At 38.9% G+C, this 19,653-nt stretch overlaps 1 protein-coding gene across 6 annotated transcripts in view; it reads right to left on the reverse strand.

The window, feature by feature from the left end:
- LOC129243848 (uncharacterized) overlaps positions 1–19,653 on the reverse strand; it is a 65,036-nt gene that overhangs the window by 19,677 nt on the left and 25,706 nt on the right. For all 6 annotated transcript variants that reach the window (XM_054881217.1, XM_054881216.1, XM_054881214.1 and 3 more), the window contains one exon: positions 12,355–12,467. In XM_054881217.1, coding sequence (XP_054737192.1) covers positions 12,355–12,397 — 43 coding nt within the window. In that variant the 5' untranslated portion in view covers positions 12,398–12,467. The remainder of the gene's footprint in view (positions 1–12,354; positions 12,468–19,653) is intronic.

The raw sequence follows: 19,653 nt of genomic DNA on the forward strand, positions 1-19,653 counted from the left end.
TATAAAGGGTGTGCATTGAGGTAGAGCGGATCGATCGGAGCGGTGCTAGAGCAAAATTGTTAAAAGGAGTTGACAAAAAAAGGTGAAAAGCAGGTAATTTTGTTAAAAATTGTACAAGCGGATGGCCACTGTTGGTTGGTTAAAGTGGTGATTCATCCAGAATTCAACTAGCGCTTCTGTACCATTTTGTTGCCACATTTTCGCTACCAACTTCTTTAACGGTTAATTACAGCATGACTATATCCAGTCTGTGTGGTTTAAGAACCTTATCAGGTTGTTGCCAGACTAAGCCAGACTCTCGAGCAGTGGTTTGCTAGGGTTGACATTCACTCCTTCTATAAGGCAAGGCATTCACAGAAGAAATGGAAACGCGTTTCCTTTTTCCAAGGTTATTTACAATTGTGGCAGTGAAGCATGCCGATTTTGGCTGCTTGTTCCCCGACTGACCAAAAGTCAGTGATGACTGCTGCAAGTTTTTCAAGGCCACTGTAGAGACTTCAAAAATGTTTTTCGTGTACTTGAAATATAAGACCCTTTAACGCCTAGTTGGAGCATAGGGTGTCCACAACTCCTCTTCGCCATCAAGCACGGTTTTGTGCAAGGGTTCTAAGTACAAGTCTTATTCGTTTCCACGACAGTCGGTTCTACGTTACCGAAACGACCCGGATTTACTGTGGGCAAAAAATAAGGTGAATTTATTTGTCAAACTTCGCGGGATTAAAATTTCGCTCTAGTTTTTTTTTTTCATGAGTTGGCAGCACTGTTAATAACATCTGGGCCAACTTTCATGTGAATGTCATTATCAGTAATATATTTACGCTTGTGTTTACCAAACGACCAAGAGTGCATTTTTCGATTTTTACAATGTCTGATTTGATTGAGCAGAGAAGTGCCATCAAATTTTGGTTGCGGAATGAAATTTCGGCTGCGGAAACGTTTAGCATGCTGCAGAAGGCATTTGGTGATTCGACCATGTCGCAGAAAAATGTTTATAAGTGGTACAAAGACTTCAAAGAGGGTCGAGAACGTGTTGATGACTTGGAGCGGTCCGGACGACGATCGACGTCAACAGATGACCAACACGTCAATAAAGTGAAGGAGTTAGTGCTCAAAAATCGTCGGTTGACTGTTAAAGACCTTACTGATATGATCGGAATATCAGAAGGATCTGTGAAAACCATTTTGAAAGACCATTTGGGCCTACGAAAAGTCAAATCTCGTTTGGTACCGAAAACTCTCAATTTCTTGGAAAAAATTCGTCGCGTTGATGTGTGTGAAACAATGCTTTCAGATTTTCAGGGCAAGCTCAAATGCATCATTACGGGAGATGAGACTGAGATGAGAATTTATGCTTACGACCCTGAAACAACCGACCAATCAAGCGAATATCGTGCTAAAGGCGACGCCAGACCGAAAAGAGCACGTCAAAGTCGTTCAAAAATAAAGGACATGGTGACAGTTTTTTTTGATTTTCGTGGTGTGGTGCACTATGAATTCCTTCCACCTGGCCAAACTGTTAATAAGGAATATTATTTGAGCGCTATGCTTCGTTTACGCGAAGCAATTCGTCTAAAAAGACCAGAATTATGGGCCAATAACTCTTGGTTTTTGCATCACGATAATGCACCGTCTCACACTGCACTCGTTCTTCGTGACCATTTCGCCAAAAGTTCGACGCATATCGTTCCGCAACCACCGTATTCGCCTGATTTGGCTCCGTGTGACTTCTGGCTATTCCCAAAACTCCAGAGACCACTCCGGGGAACGCGTTTCGAGTCGATTGAGGAGATAAAAGCTGAATCGAAGATGCTGCTGATGGCTATACCGGAAATGGACTATTTGGCATGTTTCGGGGATTGGAAAAATCGTTGGCATAAGTGTATTTCATCGAGAAGAGATTATTTTGAAGGAGATGAAATTGATTTACAAGAATAAATAAAGATTTTTCATTTTACAACCAAATTCCCCTTACTTTTTGCCCACAGTAGTATATCCGGCCAAGGACTGTCACTCCAGCAGTATTCCCCGTATGTAAGTATGGGGAATGTTTATGCTGCTACAACAACAACAAGTCTTATTCAAAGACCTCATTTCCGCTCCTGTTGAACGGCGCCAGGTAGTTCGTGGTCTACCAACATTTCGGCTTGTCTGTTGGAAGACGTGGCCGATCCATTAACATTTACTTCCGCGGATTTCAGTCGCCACAACGGATTGATTAGCTCAGATTCCTCAGTAATTCGGTGTTAGAAATAGTTCGAGACCCGAAAGTTCGCATTATGCGGCGCAAACAGCGGCTAACGTTTGGAGACGTCTTGAGACTGATTAGAAGAAGTTAAGATTAAATGCTTTTGTCTTTCCTACGTTGATTTTAACTCTCTTTCTTTGCAATTATTCCTGCATTGACTGAGTCATCGATTTTAGATCGCACATCCTATACGACAGCAGACAAATGTCCTCGGCATATGCTAAATAGTTTAAATATGTGTTGTTGATCTGCCACTGAATACCTCATTACTTTTTTCATGACACACTCGAGTGATTAAGTGGGGAAGGTGTATTTTAAATTCTCGCAGAGCCACTCTTGGGACGAAAAGTAGACGGGTAAGCTTACATCTCGAACGAACCTTGGAGAATCGTCTTGAAATTTTAGCTGTATATTCACAATTACATTCTGAACGGCGATATTGGGCTATATATTACTAAGTTTTTTCTTTATAAATAATTTTGGACGATTTTGTTGAAAATTTTGAAATTGAAGAATTCCACGTACCTACTTCTATGGCTATTCGCATATATAATCGAAAAAAAAAATGTTTCAAAACAATTCGTACGCGTATTCAAAGTGTTTATTCTCGTTATTAATTGGCGTATTCACTTTTCGCAACTTCTACGTATTCTTCAAAATGTGTTCGGTTAAGTGTGAGCTTGCGGAGAAAAATGTGTGCAAAAACCAAGAAAATGGTCCTTCGAGGCATAATGCCATTGCAAAAACTTTAAATAATGCGAAAAGTAGGTAACTTATGTTTTAAAAAAGTTGAATGAAACCTTGTGGTTGAACGAAGCCCTGAAAGTGGTACAAAAATGGATTTGTGTCCCTGCCACAAGCCAAAGAAGCGGTGTCATTATTTCGAAAAAAAACCCTTGCCTTTCACTTCGAGATGCTGCAAAACAGGTCTATATGTTAAAAGGATACGTTCAAAACGTCCGCGCGCAAAAGTGAAGGTTTACGATCACATAAAAATTTTATGCAACCAAATCGAAAGGATAAACCAAATAAGAGTCCGAAAACACGTGCATGAAAATTATACAGTCAGGACATCCATCAAAATGGCTGCGTGGTTATGGACGATGAATCATACGCAAAGCCGACTTTAAGCAGATTCAGGGCGCTGAGTTTTATACTGCAACAAAGAAGGGAGGAGGAGGTTCCTTTAGGCTAAAAATGTTGGGCAAGTTCCCTAAAAAATGTTTGGCCTGCTAAGCCATCTGGCAGTGTGGTATGGAAAGCAGAACGTTCATTACCACGGACATTATAAATCAAGAAATTTATATGAAGGACTGTTTGCAAAAACGTTTTTTTGCCATTCATAAAACAACATAAAGGCTCAGTTCTCAGTTCTGTTCTGATCTGATCTAGCATCTTATAGCCGTCTTGCTGTGAACTGGTATGAAAATCCGGGGCAAATATTGTTCAAAAGGTCCACAACCCACCAACTACAATCCCATTGAAAAATATTGGACAACTGCTAAAATTGAAAAAAAGAAATAAAAATGAGCAGCAGCTTAAAATAAGTTGGCAGAGAGCGGCAGATACCGTAACAAAAACTGATGTCCATCGCCTAATGAAAGGAGTAAAATCTGAATTGCGTTATTTTGTTTATAACAAAGGGAATTGATATGAGATTCTTGTTACAATAATAAAGAAGAAAATAAAATAAAAATTGTTTTGATAGCTTTTACAAATTTTATGTTCTAATGATTTTATATTTATTCAATATTTTTCATGTCCATTCTTTACTCGAATCCGATATTTTGTTTCACTCTGAAGAAAAAAACCATAAAAATCAGTATTTTTTGTTTGTGCATTGCAAGCCATTTTAAACAGTGCAGGTGCATAGCAGAACTCCAGTAAGTTATAATTGAGTAAGAACAGCATAACCCTTAAAAAGTCATAGCCACAAATTCTTCAAACTCAATTTTTTGCACTTGCGTTGATTTCGAAACTCAATTCAAAATGCTCCAAAATTTAAGAGTAAATGCAATACGAATGTAATGAAAACAATTAAAATTTCACTTTAAAGTAGCGACAACACGTCGAACCGAGTTTTTCAAATCACATGACTTTTTACATATACGACTATGTTTCTACTACCCATGTAACTGTCATGGAGAAATGTGAGCTCAGAGTGTGCGCAGAGCTCTTATCAGAACTACACTTTGTTTCTTAGAATCTAAATTTTGTGGGTGGATAGGCACAATAAAGCTAAACAAATTGCTTTAATTACTTAGAAAAAAAAGATCGATTTATAAAAAATTTCATATTTGCTCAACTCACACCGAAGCAGGCTTTCGTTTACATACATACATATGTATGTTTTTGTCACATTTATGTACATACATACATATATATTTCTGTTTAAAAGTAATGTGAATCTAAAAAATCGATCAATCGCTGGACCCTCGCGTCCACCCTGTATAATTATAAAAATAATCTACGCTCTGAACGCATCAATAAAAAAGTAGCAGTGAAAGAAAAATTCTATACAATTTGACACACTGCAATGCGAGTCGATGCAATTCACTGCTATTCGAAGCAATTCGATTCGCGCAGTAGTGTTCACGTTCACTGGTCGCACTGGTCGCGTTGCAGGCGAAACGTTAGAAAAGCGGAATACTGGTTAATGGGAATTCCATCGCACGTTGTAAGTTGCAACAGGCTCCGATTACAAGCCAATTCAGCATAGGATTGTGAGCGAGCTGGGTGGAAGGCCACGTACATATGATTTGAGATTTAGAATACCTATGTGCGTGTGTGTGTGTGTACTTGTAGATATTTGGTTTATCGAGCTGACCGATCGCTCAACGCTGCACTTTGTTTGCTATTGCTTTTATAGCTTTTATTTTTATTTTTTAGCACAGTTGTTAGATTCTTTTACAACTTTCGGTATATTTTATGTGTCGTTTTTAATCGCTCTGTTATTTCTAATTTACATTCTTCGCATTCGACGATATCTTTTCAAATGTGTCAGTCAGCGCGAAAAAGCAGTTTTTCAAACTCTTTGTTATTAAAAGTTGGTTTGCGGCTGGCTGCTGTTGCTGGTTGCTCTATTTTATTTTTTTAGTGTGTAATTTTATTATTACTGCTTGTTATTATCTCTTTGCTATCGTTTATAGTGGCATTATTGGTATGGGTATTATTTCACAGTTGTCTGAATAGGCTGATTTGCTAGCCATTTGAGCATTTGAACGATTGTTTAACTGTCTGACAGAATGTCTGACTGGCTGCCAGTCTGCAACCCTAACGTATGGCCAATGACGCTGCCATTAACACGTTATGTCAACTACTGAACTTGCATGGGGAAAGGAAAAAATCACCAAGCTAAGTAATTTTTTAAACGCTCGCGCTCAAGTATTGATCAAACAACTTTTCGGCTACCTTCCAAACAATAAAATAAAGAAAGGATTTTATATGCAGTATGCAATAGATATGGGTAGATAGATACGTATGAGTGACTAGAGGCACATACTTGGCAAGTTTATGTTGTAGTGCTTGTGTGCACGTGTATGAATACTAGGGTGGGTCAATTTGTATGGAACAACTTTTTTCAACATAGTTCCTGGCTTATTTCGGATTCTGCATGAAATTCTAAAAAAGTACATCAGAGCATAGCTCTTAAGTCAAGTTCGTGCCGCAATCGAAGCTGGTTGATCCTCAAAACATATAAGGGGACCCGGTGGTATAGAAATTAAAAAAATAGACTTTTGCTTTTATCGACATTCCGAAAGTATAGTCTCTTAAGAATATAGCTTCTACAGCCCATTAACTAGGTAGAGAGCGGTCCGTGCGCTCCTGTACCTCAAACTTGAAACTCATTTTTCTCGAAACGACTTTTTTCGGCCTGGTGTTGCCAAACAAAAAAAATATTCAACCGAATCGTCTGAAATTTTAATATGTTTTTCACAACATCAGTGACTATCGGTCGTATTAGAATCATATTATTATTTCAATTATTTCGTTTTTTTTTAATTAAGAAACTGAAAAAAACCACGATTTTTAGAGTGTCAAATTCAAAACCGCGCTATTTTATTAAATTTTCTTTTTTTATTCTAGTAGCGGGGCATAGCTACAGTCATACTGATTGATAATTTTTTTGGAAAGACCTAAAAGGCCTTAAAAGACCTAAAAGGCCTAAACAATTTAGATATCGTTTTTCATTTTTTTTATTGTAAAAAAAAAAATTCTGAAAATACCCAAAATTGTCGAGCTCTAGACCAGCGGGAGGATGGTTCCATGTGTAGTGGGGTTCCCCACGCAAGTGGGGAAAGTTACTGATCGCCATTCACTTGGGAGTGGCCAGGACGATTCTTCTACATATGGTTCAAGCAGCTCACAACGGCCGGGATTAGCCCACGTATCCTCTGGGTAGCTTCCGAACACCCGTTCGGGAGTGAGCTAACCTGAGAAGGCGAAGCATTCCAGGATAGCTGGTTGTGCGCTGGGTTTGGGACCCGCCACTTAAAAACCTCCCTCAATGAAAACATACAATGCAAACGAAATAAGGAATATAATTTGAGGGCATGCACCTGGAATGTCCGGTCCCTTAATGGGGAAGGTGCCTCTGCCCGGCTGGTTGATGTCCTCGTGAGAGTAAAGGCTGACATCACTGCCATCCAAGAGATGCGATGGACAGGGCAAGGTAAGAAAACCCTAGGACCTTGCGACGTCTACTACAGCTGCCATGTAAAGGAGCGCAAATTCGGTGTCGGATTTGTTGTGGGAGAGAGACTTCATCGCCAAGTACTGTCGTTCACTCCGGTGGACGAGCGTCTCGCAATAATCCGCATCAAAGCGCGGTTTTTTAACATCTCGCTAATTTACGCCCCCGCCCCGATGGAAGAGAAGGACGATGCGACCAAAGATTCCTTCTATGAGCGCTTGGAACGTTCCTATGAGCGCTGCCCCCGCCACGACATAAAAATCGTGCTTGGCGACTTCAACGCCAGGGTGAGCAAGGAGGGAATTTTTGGTCCCATAGTCGGAAAATTCAGCACCTTCATCATGTTGTGATAGATGGAAGACACGCTTCTAGTGTATTAGATGTACGCACGATCCGAGGACCCAACATCGACTCGGATCATTACCTTGTTGCAGCCAAGCTGCGAACCCGCCTCTGTGCAGCAAAAAACGTACATCTACCAACGCAAAGAATATTCGACATCGAAAAGCTGCAATCACAACAGACAGCCAGAAGATTCGCCACTCGACTCTCACTCCTGCTCTCGGAGAGCACTGCCCAACAAACCGGCATGCGCGTGCAATGGAGCAACATTTCTCGTTCCCTACGTACCGCCGCCAAAGAAGAAATCGGATTCCGGCGAGCCCGAAAAAACAATTGGTACGACGAGGAATGTCATGCTGCCGCAGAAAGAAAGGATGCCGCCTATAGAGCCACGCTGCGATCGGGCGCAACGCGAGCCATGTGGGATCGCTACAGAGAGCTGAAAAAGGAAGAGAGACGTATTATCCGACAGAAGAAACGAGAGGCCGAAATACGTGAGTGCAAGAAGCTTGAGATGCTGGCCAAGAGGAACAACGCCCGAAAATTTTACCAGAAAGTTCGGCGGCTTACAGAAGGTTTTAAGACCGGGGCGTTGTCCTGTACGAACAAAGACGGCGATCTGGTGACTGACGTACAGAGCAATCTTAAATTATGGAAGGAACACTTCTCGAACCTGTTAAACGGTGACAGCTGCGCATGTCATAGAGAATGTGAAGATCCCGATACCCCAATCGTTGACGACGGAATTGTCGTTCCGTTACCCGACCATGACGAGGTGAGAATAGCGATAACGCGGCTAAAGAACAACAAAGCCGCGGGCGCCGACGGACTGCCGTCTGAGCTATTCAAACATGGCGGCGAGGAGCTGGTAAAGTGCATGCATCAGCTCCTATGCAGAATATGGTCGGATGAAAGCATGACTGCCGATTGGAATTTGAGTGTGCTCTGCCCAATCCATAATAAGGGCGATCCTGCAATTTGTGCCAATTACCGCGGGATTAGTCTTCTAAATATCGCCTATAAGGTTCTAGCGAGCGTATTGTGTGAAAGGCTGAAGCCCACCATCTTCTCGTCGACTTCAAAGCTGCATTCGACAGTACGGAAAGGAGTTACCTGTATGCCGCCATGTCTGAATTTGGTATCCCCGCAAAACTAATACGGCTATGTAAGATGACGTTGCTCAACACCAGCAGCGCCGTCAGAGTTGGGAAGGACCTCTCCGAGCCGTTTGATACCAAACGAGGTTGCAGACAGGGTGACTCGCTGTCGTGTGACTTCTTTAACCTGATGTTGGAGAGCATCGTACGAGCCGCAGAACTTAATCGCTCAGGCACAATTTTTTATAAGAGCGTACAATTGCTGGCGTATGCCGATGATATTGACATCATCGGCCTTAACAACCGCGCTGTTGGTTCTGCCTTCTCCAAACTGGATAAAGAGGCAAAGCGAATGGGTTTGGTGGTGAACGAGGACAAAGCGAAGTACCTCCTGTCTTCAAACAAACAGTCGGCGCACTCGCGTATCGGCACCCACGTCACTGTTGACAGTTATAATTTTGAGGTTGTAAAAGACTTCGTGTATTTAGGAACCAGCGTTAACACCGATAACAATGTCAGCCTTGAAATCCAACGTAGAATCTCTCTTGCCAACAAGTGCTACTTTGGACTAATTAGGCAATTGAGCAGTAAAGTCCTCTCTCGACGAACAAGATTAACACTCTACAAGACTCTCATCATGCCCGTCCTAACGTATGGCGCAGAAGCTTGGACGATGACAACATCCGATGAAGCGACGCTTGGAGTGTTCGAGAGAAAGATTCTGCGTAAGATTTTTGGACCTTTGCACGTTGGCAACGGCGAATATCGTAGACGATGGAACGATGAGCTGTATGAGCTTTACGACGACATAGACATAGCGCAGCGAATAAAGATCCAGCGGCTTCGTTGGCTGGGTCATGTCGTCCGAATGGATATAAACGCTCCGGCTTTGAAAGTATTCGATGCGGTACCAGCTGGTGGTAGCAGAGGAAGAGGAAGGCCTCCTCTGCGTTGGAAAGATCAGGTGGAGAAGGACTTGGCTTCACTTGGTGTGTCCAACTGGCGCCGGTTAGCACGAGAAAGAAACGACTGGCGCGCTTTGTTAATCTCGGCCAAAATCACGTAAGCGGTTATCGCGCCAATTAAGAAGAAGAGACCAGCGGGAGCCCTTAAACTTTACATACCCCACAAACGTGTGACATCTCACGATATTGGTGGCCAATCCACTGGTCCGAGACGAGAGGTAATTTGCTTATCGAAACGACGACGCAGTAAGTCCATTGGCAAGTAGCATCATTTCGTTGGAACCAAATGCTGCGGAGGTCACTGGCTTCAATTTGCGGCATCAAAAAGTAGTTTATCATGGCGCGATAGCGTTCGCCATTCACTGGTAGTCACGCACCAACCCATTCGGCCACAGACGCCTAATGTTAATGAATACTAAAAAAAAATGTATTTAGTTTGACACTAGTCACGAGCGATCTGTCAAAAGAATTCCTATTGGAAAAAGTACCCCCAATCTGATCACACTTTAAAAAAATACACCTCGTGGTGAAAGTAAAAAGGATCTTAAACCAAAATAATTGCAAATATGGTGATTTTTTCAAATTTTGTTTTTGAATAACTTTTTTATTGAAATCTTTATTTTGACTTTTACGCGTTCCATACTTGTCAGTTTGCATACTGTAGTTGCCCAGTCCACAAGAGGTATGATTGAAGTATGAAGCCATTTGCAAAAACTATAAATCTTCCGATGGGATGTTAAAAAAATTGCTGATTACAAAATTAAAAATCTAGTGTTTATTTAAATAAAAGTTGCCTACCCATTTTTAATAATACTTTTTTTTTTAATCGCATGCATAGTATTTTATTAAATATTAATCTTCATAGAACAAGTTTTTTCTAATAGCGCTCGCTCTTCGACAGACACACTTACGATAGTATTTCTGCCATGAAAAAGCTGCTCAAAAAACCATTTGCCGTTTGGAGTCGGCTTAACATAAAACTATTGGTGAAGAAGTTACGCCAAACATATAACAGAAGAGTACGCGCCAATTATTTATTTATTTTTCTTTTAATTTTAAAGGCTCGATGCTATTTTATGTAGAATCCGAATATTCCAGGAACGATGTCCTGCTGACCCGCACTAATGTGTGCATATTTAAATATATTTTGCACAGCTACACCAGCATGTAACCGCATACATATGCAATATTGACAGTCTTAGGGTTAAAATGTACACTATTTGACCGAAAAGATGTGTTTGTTTTGAAATTTATTATAAATATTTTATAGCCTCATATAGATATTCTATGAGTGAAAAGAGGCAGTGAATGTATGTAAGTATGCACGTTATTACATACAGCTGTGATCAAAAAGGAAGGTGAAGTTTTAAATTTAAAATATGCGCGCTCATCAATCATCAGGCAATGCTTTTTGTAGAGGTTAGTAATACTGTCATTGACATCTGTGCCGAATTTCATGTCAATATTAGAATCCTTTCTGTACTAAGATCTTATAGGTAGGTAAGTAGGTGAAATGGTTGAAATGCCAGTTTGGCACTCCCCAAGTAGCACTGAAGCGCCGTTTTGATACCATTTTGAAGAGATCTTCCAACTTATTGAAAAATTGTCTACCTAAAAAGGGTGAATCTACGCCTGGGAAAAGCAGGACAATGGCATAGAAAGTGCGAGATCGTCTCTTCCTCATTTAGATGGCTTCTGAAGAAATTATGTACATATTTGCACGTCCATTTTCTGGAGGTGACTGCCTATTTGTTTGTTTGTTTATTTGTTTGCTCATTTATTTGTAGGTATATAAAGTCTTTGAATGGATTCATTTCTCAGACTATGCTAAGCTAATTAAAAAAACGATTTAATCCCATACGACCATGTAAAATCAGCACCAGACATTAGGCAGTGCTTCGTTATAACATAAATCAGTGTGCTAAGACTGTGCTTATTTTGGCTTAGCAGAGATTCTGTACCTTTGGCAATGACAGTCGGTCATTGCTAGTCAGTCGAAGCTATAACGAATGTACAAATAATTTTTCTATGGACAAAAAGCGCAACAAAGAGGGGAAAAAGATTATCAAAAATTAACGATAATTTTGTACTACTTCAGACTTGCACTTTATTCTGCTAAAATTAATTGGGCTACAAACTGCGTGCCCACATTTTTTTAATACTGATTAAAAAGTGTGACATTTTGATAACATATTTTTCGAGTCTTTATAAATCCTGTCGGCAGGCTAATCACCTCACTGTCAGAAATCAAGAAACAGATTACAGAAACCAACGCAAGACTGAGTCTAGTCGAGGCCCTATGCTCCCGAATGGAGTGAACAAGGAAAAAAAAACAATCCTGTATAAAGTTTGAAACTTTGATTTCTATGATACTCAATTATATTTTTAGAAAAAAATTAAAGAAACAAGCAAAAAGAAAATTGGTCAAAACTGTTTCAAATGTCGTTTTGCTATATTAATTAATTGCACGCTTCTGCAAGTACTCGTACAAGAGAGAAAAACGAGCGTAACTTTGCCGTGACGTAATTCTAGATGAGAAGTGTGAGAGAACTATGAAGAGAGTGACAAAAAGTCAGCTTTTGGAAGCAAATAAGAAAAGTTAAGTTAGTTTAATACGAAGAAAGAAGCTAATAGAAAAGAGAAATTTGGTTTTTAAGCAAAAGTCTTGAATTCGTTTGTTCGACAGCTGATTCTGTCAAATTCGCTAAGGTCCAGAAGCGGTACCGCAATATACGCAATCTTTCGTGCTTTCTCAAACGCGGTATATGATTTTATATTTATTTATTTATATCTAAATCTTCATTTTTATAACAACAAATAAAACCTCACCGACCACATTTCGTGTACTATTAACTATCTACGCGTCTCTAGATTTAACAATATATCTCATCTCTTGTATATTCAGAACTCCAAGCCAAATTCTATGCTTTCACTTTGCTTATACTTTGCAGCATACTTTTTCTAAAATATATGTATAAGTACACCCACACCGATCACTTTTGGGTTGCTTACCTAAATCCGAAAAAATTGGATCAGAAAGAAAGTCCATATCCATAGAATCGTCGTAAAAGTGGTTTTTGTTGCCTTTGAAGCATCCTTCTGTATTCTGCGTTGTACACAAAATGCTGCAAATTAAAAAATTGAGAAAATCACGCTAAAGTAAGAGGCTAAGGTACTCTTATGGGAAAATTAAAATAAAATTAGAATTAAAAATATTTATTTTTTAATTAAATTCCTTATATGCCAGAAGAAATTCATTATTCAAATCGAAACATTTTCTAATGAGTAATTTAAATTAAGGGGCTATATATAGTACAGTTAGAACTTTCAAAAAATCGATTTTTTTTATTTTTTTTCTTAATGTACATATATTTAAGAATACACACAGAAAATTTAATATCGTTCCGGTGAATATTTTCGAAGTTGCACGCAAATTTGAAAAGGTGTTTCAGAGTGCCTGTAAAGTGTTTTTCAAGATTTAAACGCCTTTTTCTCAAAATGGTGTTTTCAAAATCGGTAACCAACATTACTCGAAAACGGTTAAGCCGATTAGTCTAAAATTTTAACACGAGCATAAATATTTTATTATAAATAATTTAAGGCCGAAATTTTGGTCAAAAATCGATTTTTTTCTTTTTTTTGAGAAACCGCCAGTTAGGTTTTTTAATTTCAGAGGATCCAGATCAGAGATATAGAGGTCACCGCAAAACGTCTTTTTTGAGAGGAGCTCCCGGAGATCAGCTGTAGCTCCTTTCCAAATGAATATTTTTACTAATACTAAGTATTAAAATACAGTTAAAAGATAACATAATATGTGTACAAATTTTTAGATCAATAAACTTAAAAGTTTTCTCAGAAAAAAATTCGGGAAAATTCGCTTTTCTCGGCCTTCTAACTGTATAAAACCTCTTAAGGCAAAAAGTTAACTTCCTTATTAAAAATATAAATTTTTTGTATATCTTTGCATTCCATTGTTTCCTTAACTTCCACTTATACACTGACTCCACAAATTTTCTGGTTGTATCAGAAGAAGCTCTACTTCTTTCTTTGCTTATCCTGTTCAGGTCCTCCTTGCTTTACTGGTAGATATATTATTTTCTATTACGGGGAAAAGATATTTTATATTACCTATATATAAATGGCGCTTACACCCTTTTTCTGTATTTGGCCGAGCTTTTCCTTCTAATTGTGGCGTGCGTCTTAGTGTTTTTTTCCACAAATGGAGGGATCTACAGTTTTAAGCCGACTCCGAACGCTAGATATTTTTTTAAGAAAATACACTCCGAGGTTTGCCATTGCCAGCCGAGGGGAGACCGCTATTAGAAAAAACTTTTTCTTCATTTTGGTGGTTCACGGAGATTCGAACCTACGTTTTCTCTGAATTCCGAATGGTAGTCACGCACCAACCCATTCAGCTACGAGGACCGTACATTAGGATGCTCCAAAAAAAAATTCTTCTTACTAAATTTGTTCTATGACCAAAAAAATAAATCGTCTATTTTTTTATTTATGACTTCTTAAAAAAGAAAAAAATATTATTTTTATAGTAACTCTGAAAATCTCTCAAAATTTAAAATGTGTTGACTGCCATTCGGAAATGCACAGGTTCGAATCCTTGGGCATGAAATATCACATGATAGAAAAGGTTTTTGCCATAGAACAAACTTAGAGTGTAGTTACATGAAAAAATTTTGTTTTGGCCTTTCTAGTGTATCTACATACTCTTACTTTCGTTTTTCTGGGGTTTGTAAGACTTATTGATGTAGACTGCTTTTAAGAAGCAGCTTTCTCACAGCCTCGAGTTTGATGTTTTCTAATGAGATCAACTACTCACGCTTCGATCTATTCTCCATGTAATACTTGTAATATACTTTTTCAATACTCGAAACTCGTTTGTAATACTCGGCGGACTTATGAAAGTTATGAGGCGACTGTGTACCACACTAATAGCAGAGGTGCCATAACCCCAGTACACCTCATTTTTGTTTGTAATCCAACAACACTTTGTAACCCAAATATAAATTTGATATATGTACAGGGACCGGCACTCGAAGTGTAACCAATTAAAAAGGCTATAAATTTAGTTTGGAAAATAACCTTTATTCAATTCAAAGTAAAAAATGTGTGAGAATAATACAAAATTAAGAATGAATTTACTTTTGCTCGAAATGACCATCTTTTGCCTTAACTATTGCCTTGAGATGGTTCAGAAACGAATCGGAAGCTACCCGAATGTGACTTGCAGGTGTTTTGGCCCAGTCGCGGACAATGGCTCTTTTCAGCACCTCGAGACTGGTGAATCTTTTAGTTCGGGATTTGCTCCCCCAAATGGCTCAAGGAGAATAATCCGGAGAATCGGATTCGCGAGAATAATCGGATTCGCGTCTGGTGAATTTGAGAGTCATTGTGTGGACGTTATGAAGTTCGGAACGTTTTTTTTAGCATTCATAATACTTTCTTCTTCTTCTTGAATGGTGCAATAACTTCATAAGCATCAGTCGTTTCTTTCCTACCTGATCTTCCTCTGCTACCATCAGCTGGTACTGCATCGAATACTTTCAGAGCCACGTGTTTTTATCCATTCGGACAACATGACCCAGCCAACGTAACCGCTGGATCTTTATTCGCTGAGCTATGTCTATGTCATCATAAAGCTCACAGAGCCTGCGATACTCGCCGTTACCAACGTGCAAAGGTCCAAAAAATCTTCCGCAGAATCGTTCTCTCAATCAATCGTCCTAGCTTCTGCGCCATACGTTAGTACCAGCATGATGAGCGCCTTATAGAGTTTTAGTTTTGCTCGTCGAAAGAGGACTTTACCACTCAGTTGTCTACTTAGCCCAAAGCAGCACTTGTTGGCAATAGATATTCTCCGTTGTATTTCCAGGCTGACAATGTCATCGGTTTAAATGCTGGTTCCTAAATGAACGAAGCATTTTACAGCCTCGAAATCATAACTGCCAACAGTGGCGTGGGTGCCGATATGCGAGTGCGCCGACTGTTTGTTTGATGACAGGAGGTACTTCGTTTTGTCCTCGTTCACCACCAGACCCATTCGCAGATGGTCTTACCATGGTGAAAAGAATTGAGAGGTGTGACCAACATCAGACCGTTAACCGGGTCTCAGCGATTTTGAAGGAATCAGCTGATTGACTGACGTAATTGAGGTTGTGATAAGTTTGCTTATGAAAAAACTGAGATTGTGTTAATGATATACGAAAAAATTAACTTAGCCTCCACACTTGTTGCTTCGTTGCGGGCTGAACAACGACTGATTGGTTGAATGTGTTAATACGTATGAAATGAGATGGATGAATTTTGCTGCCGCGTACGCGATGACGGGGTAGTATTATTTTTCACTATAGCGTATGGGTCTAATACTGTAGTTTAACCAAGGTGGATATATAATAAATTCGCCTTGAGTCTAACACTTTGCTGCTGCACTGGACTATAAACCTCTCGGCAGATAATAGTGAATCAGGCGGCTTATAGTCTTAATGACAAACAAATGACTTGGCCTTCCGCCATTGGAATCGTTTTTTATTATACCACTGAGTTGAGCTAGAACATGAAGGTAGTAATGTTGACTAATAGTTTGACTTCCATTATATTCTTGAAAATGCTTAGGCCACTCGAAAACAAGTGCATGCGATAAACGCTTATTGTCATATATTCGTATCTTTTTCAAAAAACAGTTTTCTTAAATTACCCCATTCTATATATTTATTGTAATACACTCCTGAAACATGCATATATTTATATATATAATATGTAAATGTGTGCATATGTGCGTAAACGTATGCATTCTAACATAAAATTGTTTTGCCATGGAATTGTTTGTGTTGGGAATTTCGAAATTCGATTCTCACAACTCCGATGCATAAAAACACATGTAGCCCACACTCGCGCTTGTTTCAAACAATGGCATTTTTTTTTAGAACTGTTGAAGCAAACAAACGTGTAAAATAAACAAGCAAAAACTAGCGAAAAATAGCAGTGAAAATAATTAACGATGGCTTATCAGGAAATTATGTGAAAATAACGTATAAAATAAATAAACACCCATTTGCTTTCAATACTGAAAATTAATTGCTTTAACGAGTATTTATTATTATTTCGCAATAAATCGTAAGCAAACAAGGGAACTAAGTTCTACAACAGTAATGCGAATATTTACGGAATGGTGATTGATAGCAGAAGATAAAATATGTAGGTCTGTAAGTTTGTCGGCCAATGCCAAGAACAATAAGAATACTTCAAAAGTATGAAATTTATCAAGAGAAATGGTCATAATTTATTTGCTTTCATTTGGTCATTTTTTCTCCAAAAACTCCCTGTATTTTCTTAAGATTTTGAAATATGTATTTTCGAGTTTTGATTAATCGGATAATAAAGTGATGTTCTCAACCAACGATAAACCACCAATAGTATCGCAGAGAGAAATGGTAGAAAAAAAAGAAAGAAATGGTAAAATAAAGACACCCATATTGTTGTCGTTTAGTTTGCGATAATCGCAATGTTAACCAAAACAGCTGATTTCGTATTATCGATTATCGTCATGAAACGGGTAACCGTATAGAAAAATCGTTAAAATTGTGGTTAAGAATAGATAACAATGCGAATATAAAGGGTGATTTTTTGAGAACTATAGGAAAGTGTTTCAAAAAAACACACGTAAAATTCAGAAAAATGCATGAAATTTTTATTTAAATCGATAGTGCAGTCCATATAATTTAATGTTTGAAGATTGTTTAATGCAAATGTTGACCGCGACTGCGCTTCAAATGGTCCATCCGCTTAGTCCAATTTTGGCATACTCTTTCCAATGTTTCGGCCGGTATCTCACATATAAATGCTTTAATGTTGTCTTCCAATGCGTTAATTGAAGAAGGCTTGTCTGAATAGACATGAGCTTTAACATAGCCCCACAAAAAATAATCTAAAGGCGTTATATCGCACGATCTGGGAGGCCAATTCACCGAACTCGCCTCTCAACAAGTCCATTGTTAGGCGTGCTGTGTGGCATGTGTGACTGAAATCACATGTCATGCAAGTCAAGCTCTTGCATTTTGGGCAAAAACAAGTTAGATATCATTTCATGGTAGCGCTCACCATTCACAGTTACGTTACGATTCACAGCATCTTTGAAGAAGTACGGTCCAATGATATCTCCAGCCCATAAACCGCACCCAACTGTGACCTTTTCTCGATACATTGGTAGCTCTTGCAATTCTTCCGGCTGATCTTCACTCCAAAATCGACAATTCTGCTCGACGAATCGATAATTGATGGTCATCATTAACACTGACCGATACAGCTGCGATATTTTCTTCAGTTCGCACTCTACGTAAGCGTGTTGGTGGTTTGATGTCCAATAATGTAAATTTGGTTCTAAATTTCGTCACATAGCTCGAATAGCCGCTTCAGTGGGTCGATTAAACTGACCATAAAATGGAAGAAGCGCGCGATAAACTTTCTTAACAGAACACGCATTTTTATAATAAAATTCAATGATTTGCAAGCGTTGTTCGTTTGTAAGACGCTTCGTGGTTAAATTATAGACCAAACTCAGGATGTTTGACAGTGAAACAAAACACGAAACGTGCGTCAGTTGTTTAAGCCAACTGTTTAAAAAGATTATAGCTAAAAAATTACCCGTTAGTTAAAATATGTCAGTGAATTCCACTACTGCAGTTTCGCGCTAACTGGCGCCAGTTGGACACTCCAAGTGAAATTAAGTCCTTCTTAACCTAATCTTTTCAACTAAAGGAGACCTTTCTCTTTAATTTGGACAACTTGACCTAGCCAATGGAGCCGCGGGGTTTTTATTCACCGCCCCATTTTTATGTTGCCGTAAAGCTCTTGCATCTCATTGTTCCATCGCCTGTGATACTCGCTACTGCCAATGTGCAAAGGCCAAAAATCTTTCGCAGAATCGTCGCTGCACAGAAACAGTCTCCCCATAATTAGAAAGAAGCACTTTGAGGTAGGACCATCAATGAATAGCAAATTTTGGCTAAAAATGGTTACTCTGATGTGAAAGTTTGTGGGTAGAGAGAAAAAGGCACTTGGGCCGGATTTAGTGAATGATATTCATAGCGTAGTTTGAGTGTTTAAATTCATTCAGAAAGTTTGCTCGTTGCGTTGGTTGGTTCTTGTTATGGAGAATAATGGATAGAACATGAAGAAATATGAAAAATTCCGCATAGAAAGATGTTTGAGGGCACATCTCTTCTTACACATCGAACATATCGAAAAGGAAACAATGAAATTCACAATGCAGTTACAAAAATCTGCTAATTTAAGTACTCCTAGCTTTAAACGAAAATATATACCACAACATTATCTGCACGAAATACCATGTCTCATCAACAAAAAAAGAAAAATAAGGAAAAAATGGCAAACACCATTGAAAACTGAGCTTAATAAATTAAATAAGCTGCTCAAAGACAAATTACAAGAATCAACAAAAATTTACAATGTCTTTTAGTTGACAAGAAATCCAATTATTCTCTCTGGAAGGCCACAGCGAACATAAAGATACCAATCATCCACGAACCTCTAATTAAAAAAGCAAATAACTCTCATGTTTGGACAAAAGCGATATCGAGACGCCTGAAGGTTTTGCGCAACACTTTGATCAAGAATGCATGTATTCGTTTAAAATATATTCCATTGCAATGGGAAATATCGGAAATTATAATGATTCCTAAACCAGGAAGAAATGCAAATGATGCCGAGCGACTAAGTTATCGCTGTTTTTTTTTTATGAAAATACAACTTTATTCTGGAAAAATCAAGTGAATCATTGAAAGTATTGCCCATCGTTGGCCACTACTTTTCCCCATCTTTCTGGTAGATCTCGTATACCGTCGCGGTAAAACTGTTCATCTTTTGAGGCTATCCACGGATCAAGCAATTTTTTGATGTCTTCATATGAATGGAACTGCTGGTCAGCTAGACCATGTGCCATCGATCGGAACAGGTGATAATCGGACGGCGAAATATTTGGAGAATATGACGGGTGGGGTAGGATTTCCTATTTCAGTATTCGCAGGTAGGTTTTAACGGGTTTGCCAACGTGAGGCCGAGCGTTGTCATGCTGTAGAATCACTTTTCATACCTCTCGGCGTATTTCGTCTGCTTCTCGCGCAGTGCTCGGATTAATCACGTCAATTGAAGTTGATACCAATCCCCAGTGATGGTTTTTTTAACAGTTCATAATAAATAACACCAACTTGGCCCCACCAAATGCATAGCATAACCTTCGCAGCGTGAATATTCGGCCGAGGCGACGGCGTAGAAGCATGA

The sequence above is a fragment of the Anastrepha obliqua genome, chromosome 4, assembly GCF_027943255.1.
Source record: "Anastrepha obliqua isolate idAnaObli1 chromosome 4, idAnaObli1_1.0, whole genome shotgun sequence".
Classification (NCBI taxonomy): domain Eukaryota; kingdom Metazoa; phylum Arthropoda; class Insecta; order Diptera; family Tephritidae; genus Anastrepha; species Anastrepha obliqua.